The sequence below is a fragment of the Dryobates pubescens genome, chromosome 19 (assembly GCF_014839835.1).
Source record: "Dryobates pubescens isolate bDryPub1 chromosome 19, bDryPub1.pri, whole genome shotgun sequence".
Taxonomy (NCBI): domain Eukaryota; kingdom Metazoa; phylum Chordata; class Aves; order Piciformes; family Picidae; genus Dryobates; species Dryobates pubescens.
The window spans coordinates 17564390-17572627 of record NC_071630.1 but is presented as its reverse complement, the minus strand read 5'-3'; the positions used below and the strand labels follow the sequence as shown (position 1 = coordinate 17572627).

The window sequence follows — 8238 nt, the reverse complement described above, 5'->3', positions numbered from 1 at the left end:
ACATAGAAGGTTCCATGTGAACATAAAGACAACTTTTTGGTGTGAGGGTGACAGGACACTGGCACAGGCTGCTGCCCAGAGAAGTCATGGTTTCCTCTGGCACCATTCAAAACCCACGTGGATGCATTCCTGTGTCACCTACTCTAGGTGATCCTGCCCTGGCAGGGGTATTGGACTAGATCATTTGAGGTCCCTTCTAATCCCTGCTGTTCATTCTGCTTCAAAATAATTTACTTCCCTGAACCAAAGGTAAGACAGTCAATATTCAGTTGCAGCAGAGAATTAACAGGAGTATAGTTCTTACTCAGCAAGGGACATGGAATAATAGAGAGATTTTAACAATAACTGAAACCTAGTTGAGCTTTGTAAGCCTTTCTGAACATGAGAGAGAACAGCAGTTTGCTCACATGGCAGGAGACCCCAGAGCAATCTAGAAGGAAGAGTTATGCTTCTGTTGTCCCCCCAGGCAATAAGCAAACGTGCCTAAAGTGCATTTACTTTTACATATGTGTGCAGCAGCTCTCCCCTCCCTGTTCCTCCCCTGCCCTATTCCCCCCTCCATTTTATGCCAAGTAGTTTAGACTCTTAACCTCCGAAGAGTCGAAGCATAGAGAATTTACATTCATGACAGTATCTAACATGAGAACCCAAAATCAGGTTCTGAATACTAGCCTGCTAGTTGAAGCTTACCACCAAGTTATGAATATGCTGTACTGTATCTTGATTCAGTAGTTGCACATCAATATAACGGAGGTCTCCACCAGCTGTACAGAGTGTCTAAATGTGAAAAAAGGAAAAGGAAAACACAAAATCCAGTTTCCAGAGTAAATTTTAACTTGCATGACCAGCCTTTCTGAAAATCCTGTGCTTCCCTGCTACACTGCAGAAATTCAGTAACCATTTGCCCTTTTGTGTAGCAGCAAGTAATTAAAGAATATGTAAAAGCTAACACTCTCAGACTATTCACAGTTTAACAGCTAAATTGAAGTAGGGTAGCGTTGTTTTTTAATAGAGAAGATTTGATACCTGTCCATCAGCCAGGGGAATGTTTACAAATGGAACAGTTTTATCTTGGGGTACTGATTTACTTCTTTGTAACAGGCCTTGAACTCTTCCACGGGTAGGTACACTTCTTGAGACAGTCTGTTGTAGTCTAGCGCTACAACATGAAGAAAAAGTTACTCTAAGGTTAACTTCCTGTGCTCTGAAAGAAATTTTCAAGCATGAAGCAAAGACAAGAATTACAAAATATACCTAACAGAAAGGCAGTCATGCCAGAATACAGGAAATAAAACCATCAGCAGCATTTACCCACACCACTAGGTGACATTTTTTTCACCCCAGAACACTGCAGAAACCTCCTAAGCTTGTGTTACAGGCCAGCAAGCAAGCTGACATTTGGACCACTTGGTAACAAGTGTACTTGGGGTCTTTGAGGGTTTGGCTTATTTTATTTTTTAAACACTACAGTATTGGTGACCTTTTAATCAAGCTTGGGCTCCCATAATAAGTTTAAGCAGCAAACTATACCTTTAAACAATAGTAGGTGGGAGTAGAATTTAAATCTCTTTTGCTTGTTTTTAAATCAGCTGAATTATGACTTCACGTTCTTGTGGAGGTACAGGATTTATGTTAATGCCCACAATCAAAGCAAGAGGTGTTGACTGGTTCACATCCCCACTACCAACTTTAGTGACAAATGATGATTTAATCCATCCAGATGGCTGACAATTGATTCATATCTATATTGATATCCATCTGGTCATACAGTGTCCTGTTGTTGTGGGTTTGGGTGGGTTTTTTTAAGAACAAGACAAAAAGCCCTTACCTTTTAGATACCTTTGGCGTGGCTTTTAAATTTGTGGCACTGCAGTCAGAAGCAAGGAACTTAATGGCATCAGTCACACATGCAGAAGAGTGAACAGACCTAAACAAAACCACCAACCAAAACAATAAAAAAGTGGTTATTTGGTTTCTCTCTATTTAATAATTTCCTCATCTACCATAGAATTTTATCTAGGATGAAGATAGACAAATGGTAGATTGGAGAACGTTGAAGTGTTCCATGACAGAGATCCAGTGTGTATATATATGTGAGGAAGCACTCCTGAGGTAGACACCATAGGGGGGGAAAAAAAAGAAGGGTAATTTATGTTAGTAGAAGAGAGGCTGTAATACCAAAATTTGGTATAACTAAGGGTGCATCCATATCTTCCTACTTGAGTCTGCAAAAAGTTGCTTGGGAATTTTCTTTTTCAGCTGGAATTGATTTTTCTAGATTACTTCCCACAGTATTTGTCTTGGGAGGTTGATCTGAATGCAAAGAACAATTTTTTTTCCCCTGGTTTTGAATTTTAACTCAGTTGATAGAAATCCTTCCCCATGTCTCTTTTCCCACACGCATTTTTGAGATACTCCAAGGGCATGTGTTTCTGGATCAGCATTAGTATACTTGAATAAAAGCAAAGTTCAAGGACAAGAAAGTGCGACTTATCCAGGCTAAACAGCCTTTTCTAGTGTGATTTTGTCGAGCCAAAAATTCTACAATCACAATTCAAGAAAGTAATTGAAAAGATTGTTCTAGGCACATTAAACACATCATTTAAATTGCATTTCTCTGAGGACAATTTGAATGTATCAAGTGCTTGTGGATACAAGTCTGCACACTGGAGCTGCAGAATACAGACACCCACAATTTTTTGTTAAATCATAGTTAGACTTGCATTTGGCCCATCATGACTGTAAGTAGCTCTAAGGTTTTACAGTTATGCATTTTTCTATTAGTGACACCTCCCTTTCAGCTATGTATGAGGGCTAAATTTTGACAGAACTCCTGCCTGCAAGCAGAGCAGCAAAGAGATTTCCCTTACACACTTCCATTAAATAGTTTGAAAATCTATATTGATCACAGATTGCACCATTCTGTTGAGTGAGAGCTCCAACTACATCCCTTCATTAGCTAGAGGTGCTTTTGTCTTCAGGGTTCACAATGCATTTGTTTCAGGTTCTAGAAAACACCTTTATCAGATGTATTCCTATAGGCCTAAAATCTCAGCTACTTTATCTGGAAAAGCATTTCATTCAGCATTCACAAATTCAAGTGAGTTAAATAAGCTATCAAAGGTCAGTCTTACCTAGAAAGAGGGTTCAGTTTGCTATTTAAGCCAGAAGCCAATGAAACCAATGACTTAGTTTTGGTAACCTAAAAATGTATATGTAAGAATGCAGTTAAAGCATCATTTTAAGGAAAAAAAAAAATAGCTATTTTCAAGAAACGACACTCTTAAGAATCCCCTGTTGAAAAAGAACAGTTAAACCCCATAGTGGTGCCTTTTCTAGTTCTACATATAAATTGGCAAACATGCATTCCAAAACAAGAGTCTTGTAACACCAAGAAAGTATCTTTTCATGCTCAAGTTCTATATAAACAACCACCTTTCCAATACACACCTATCCAACTTCTAAGCCCACGTATTACCAATACCTGTAACTCTGCATATCATCTTGTTGTCTTTGTTATCTTGCTACATCATTGTGTAAGGCACTGCATTGCACAGATGGACTGAGCTGATAAAATTCATACAACTGTGCTATTTAGAGATGAAGTTGGACAAGCTTCTCTGTATTTGAATGACGTGTGCATTAAAACAGGAAGCTGAGGTTTTTAAAAATGTCTCAACAAAACAGTTTCTCAAGGCACCAAGACTTACTGGCAAGTAAGGAGAGAGAATTAGTCTGCCAGTATTTGCAAGTCTGTGTGGATGAGTTAACATAAGTGCAGATACTATATTTCATTATGAATTTAATTTACTATACACTTCAGCCTTACTTAACTTAAAATATGTTGAATTTAAAAGAATGCTATTTTATTTTCAAATAAGCAGCAGGCCACTGGCCTGCTGAGTCATGAAACTAGCAGGGTTCACAGCAGGTCAGAATTGATCAAACTCCTGCATCGGTTGTTCAGACTGAACACTTACTTTTTTAGATACTTTCTTCGCAGAAATATGCTTGGCATCTTCATATTCAACAATTGTAGTTACCTTAACTACAAATGTACCACAAAGACAAGGAAAACAAAAATCTCATGAAGAGCACAAAACACCACTTCAAACTCATTCATTTAAAGCCCATTTACCCTCCCACAGCCACGTGCAAGTTCTGCTACCCCATGGTCATTGGCCTGGGACACAGTTCAAAACTATGCATGTTCGTCAGAGATGCTGCAATACACAGGACAGTTAATCACCAGATAACCTCCAAGCCCCTAACAAGACAGAATTCCATTTCCAGTGGTAGTGTCCTTTTTATTGCACATTTTGTACTATGGAAAGATACAGTATTTTCCTTACAAACCTTGATGGGCAGGAGGTCAAAGTGGAACAGAGGACAACAGGGGTGACTTTCCTAGCTGTTCTGCTATACTGTAAAGCACAGACAAGTCACTTCAACCTGTCTCTTGCCACTTTCAGTAATAAATTCCAAGGGCAGGAATTCTTATCTTGTGGTTTAAAGTACCTCAACAGTAGCGTAGCGCATGATCCTCCACACTGAATGCCGGAGAAACACGTATATTATACCTTTAGTTACACAATTTGCCCTCTTTGTGTTCTGCAAGCTTAAAAGTCACTTTACAAATGATCAAACAAACAAACAAACAAATCACTCTATTTTCTTGTTGTTTTTAAGAGCCAAACTATATACTAATAGATTGACTTGCCTTTTTTGCTGTTGGTCCTCACCAGTTTGGGATGTGGTATGTCTTCTAGAGAGCAGTCAGTCTGATTTAAAAAAAGAGGGAAAAACAGTTTATGCAAAAAGGGAGTCAGATTTTATCCAGTAAATGCATATTAACCTAAAAAGGCAGTGAACTAAGAGGGCATAAAAGAAAGTGACATAAGTGGGATTGGTAAAACATCTAGATTTCTCCCTGCAGCTGACCCTAAAAGCTTTAGATAATGTTCAAAACTGCATCATAGCTGGCTGTCTAGCCTTTTCATATCATCTTCTGTTTAAACAGGCAGCCAAACAAAATAATTTGTCTGAAATGCTTACAGTGAGAAGAATTCTATTGTGCCTGTTGTGATAAAATTTGAAAACACAGACTTACCACTGCAGCAGCAAGAGCCACTTCCTCCCCTCCTTGCAAATCTGTAACTCAAGAGAAGTGTAACTTGTTTATTTACCATTTCTTGCATATTATTATCTTCAGATTCTTATGGGCTATGAAGCTGAACAAGTAATTCAGGATTACAGTTGCTTAAATACCTGAACTAGCATATATATATATTTTATTTGAACAAGACTGAAGTCTTGTAGGACAGTCACATCTACAAAACAGTGAAAATCTTAGGCCATTTCAGTGTTTAATCTTTGAAAAGATACTAAGTATAGTCATGCAATATGTAACCTAAACTTCACAAAAAAAACCCCTTACATTATGCTGGTGAAAGCTAATTCTTTCAGGCAGAAGTTTTCAAGGACACAAATACATAGCAAAGGCTTACAGTAAACTCAAGCTCTTCAAGAGTTAAGAGTCTTAGGTTTGATCTTTGTGCAGCCCCCGCAATCTCCAGCTGCAAGGCAGACTGCAAAAAATCCCAGTTCTCACCAGAATATACAGCTGATACTGACTGTACACCACAGCTTGAACTGCTGCCTAATGGTGAGGTTAAAATGAAAACTTTCTTGCTCACAATCACAGCTAAACAACTATGTGATAAATGCTATGTAGTACAGGGCTTCCAATTATCACAAAGATAAAATAATCTCTCTGGCTAGGATGAACAGATTGAGATGAGAAGTGCCCAATTTTTACACACAGAAAATACTAGACTTGCAATTATTCCTTGTCCCTTCAGGGTTTAAATCAGATGACTTAAGAGCACACACAAAAGGCGGCTCCAGCTTCTATGCTGTTACCTACTAATTCTGTACCGTGTGACCGTGTGTTACACAGGTCAATACTTGTTGCAGAGCTCTTGTTGGTCATCTGCAGTGTAATACCACTACCATTAACTTAAAATATACAGCAGACAAAGCAAACTTTCATAAAAGTCATCCAGTTTACAGGTTTTCTCATAGTAGCCAAGGGTGCATCACGCTGTAATAACGTCTGCACCCCTCGCAAATGTAAGGCCATGCACACTTACTAAGCAAGTCTTTTCTTTTCATTTTCCTGATGGCATCTGGCATCTTCAGCAGCTCTACTGTAAACGCCTTCTCAGCTGTTTGCAAAAGTGAATCAAGCTCTTTCTTCATTTCTCGGATATTTTCCTTGGCTTTAAAACAAGACAGGCTTTTATTACTATACACATTTCCACGCATAAACACTGGTAGGCAGCATTAAACAACTAAGTCAAACCAGTGTTTTTTCTGGGGTAGTCTGACTTGGGAGTCCAAGCGCCCTAAAGTCACCATCAGGCACTCCTTAAAGTGACAAGAAACGGTGCAGGCAGGTGACTGGATCACAGGACATTAGGAGTTGCAAGGGACCTCCTTATATCATCGGGTTCAACCCGCCTGCCAGAGCAGGGCCCTAGAAGCTAGCACAGGTCACACAGCAACGCATCCATACGGGTCTTGAAAGTTTCCAGAGGAGACGACTCCACAGCCTCTCTGGGCAGCCTGTTCCTGTGCTCTGTGACCCTCACAGTCAAGAAGTTCGTCCTCAGGTGGAAACACCTGTGCTGTAGTTTATATCCATTACTCCTCGTCCTGTCACAGGGTGCAGCTGAGAACAGCCTGTCCCCTCCCTCTTGACACCCAGCCCTGAAGTGGAGAAGATGGGACGGGGCCTGTGGACCCGAGGCGGGCCCGCGATTGAGGGGTGCCCGCGGCTGTCCTGCCGGCGGCTCTGGCGCACTTTCCGCAAGCCGTGCAGGCCCCAGCCCGTCCCGTCCAGGAACAGGCACCTCATGAGAGAAAGTAAACCGTTCCCTTCACCAAGATGCACCCCGGCTCTGGCCCGCCGGCTCTTCTCGCCAAGCAGCCACTGGCCTCCTCCCTACAGTCGAGCAGAAGAGCGCTGGCGGGCGGGCACTATCCGTACTGCCACGGTGCCCGCCGCTAGCGTCCGGCCTCGGCGCCATCCTAGGCAGCTGCCGCACACCGACCCTCGCTGGGAGCCGCCTCAGCACCTGCGAGGTAGCCCTAAGGCCCTCGCTGCACCCCCCGGGCCCTACCCTGCTGGTCGAAGTCGCTGAGAAAGAGGGTGATGCGCTGATCCTTCTTCTCCTGGGAAAGAGCCCCGCGGTCAGACTCCACACCCGAGTCGGTGCTGCGACGCTTGCCTGCGGGCTTCCTCAGGGGCATGCCTGCGAACGCGCCGCTCCTCGCCCGCGAAGCCTTTTTAAGAGAGAAGGCTTCTCTCTCCCCTTCTCCTCCTCCTGGCCTTGCGGACACACCCTCCGGGGCTGTGGGAGTGGGCGGCCCGGGACCCTGTGAGTGACTGCCCGGGAGATTCCTGCCTGAGGGGCTGAGGCGGGAAGGAAAGGTAATCCAGAGGTCGCCGGCGTCTCAGAAAGGGGGTGCGGGGAAGCAACGAGGGTGAGAATCTTGGCGTCCCCCGTGACCAGTGGCGCCTCAGAGGTGGGAGTGGGCACGGCCTGACAGGAACGAAGCCAGGACCCTCGCGTCCTGACAGGGGTTGGGCACCGTGTAGCCACTCGCCCGCGCGATTTGTTTTGGTAGAAAATAAATTAATTGTGCTTTTTAAAAATTACTTTCAAGAGGCTGCTAATCTCGGCACACGAGGAGCTGCGGTAGAGCAATGACCACTTCCATCCCCGGGGTGAGTAGCAGCCCCCTCCCCGTAGAGCGCTGACCCCAGGGCCGGGAGCAGGCTGTGGTTGTGCTGCCAGGGGCGGGACACGGCCTAGGAAACATTTTTGCTGTAGGGGAATGATCTTATTTGACAGCTGAGGTATGGTTTTAGCTATTTTAGTGCTGTACAATGTGCAGAACATGCAGTGCTTTAAAGCTAGCGAAGTGAATAACCCATTCCATCTGATGCAAATGGTTGCAGGCTCTAATCAGATGAAGAGAGTACTTAATAAACATGTAATAATGTGGAACATTATCTCCCTCTCTGGAGAGAGTCAAAACCCACCTAGACATGAGCCTGTGCAGCCAGTTCCAGGTGAACCTGCTTTAGCAGGGAGTTTGGACTAGATGAACTCCAAAGGTCCCTTCCCTACCAAGCTGTGATTAGAAAAGCAGGACTACATGTAGTATTGA

At 43.1% G+C, this 8238-nt stretch overlaps 1 protein-coding gene across 1 annotated transcript; it reads right to left on the bottom strand.

Moving 5' to 3' along the window:
- Positions 1-666: 666 nt before the first annotated feature.
- On the bottom strand, positions 667-7323 carry LOC104305783 (borealin-2). Its single transcript, XM_009906689.2, has 9 exons — positions 7185-7323; positions 6153-6281; positions 5111-5151; positions 4721-4781; positions 3981-4048; positions 3135-3202; positions 1829-1927; positions 1027-1159; positions 667-777 (listed from the first exon to the last, which is right to left on the bottom strand). Exons 1-9 carry the CDS (start codon positions 7312-7314, stop codon positions 676-678), a joined length of 831 nt encoding a protein of 276 aa, XP_009904991.2. The 5' UTR covers positions 7315-7323; the 3' UTR covers positions 667-675.
- Between the last annotated feature and the right edge of the window lie 915 nt (positions 7324-8238).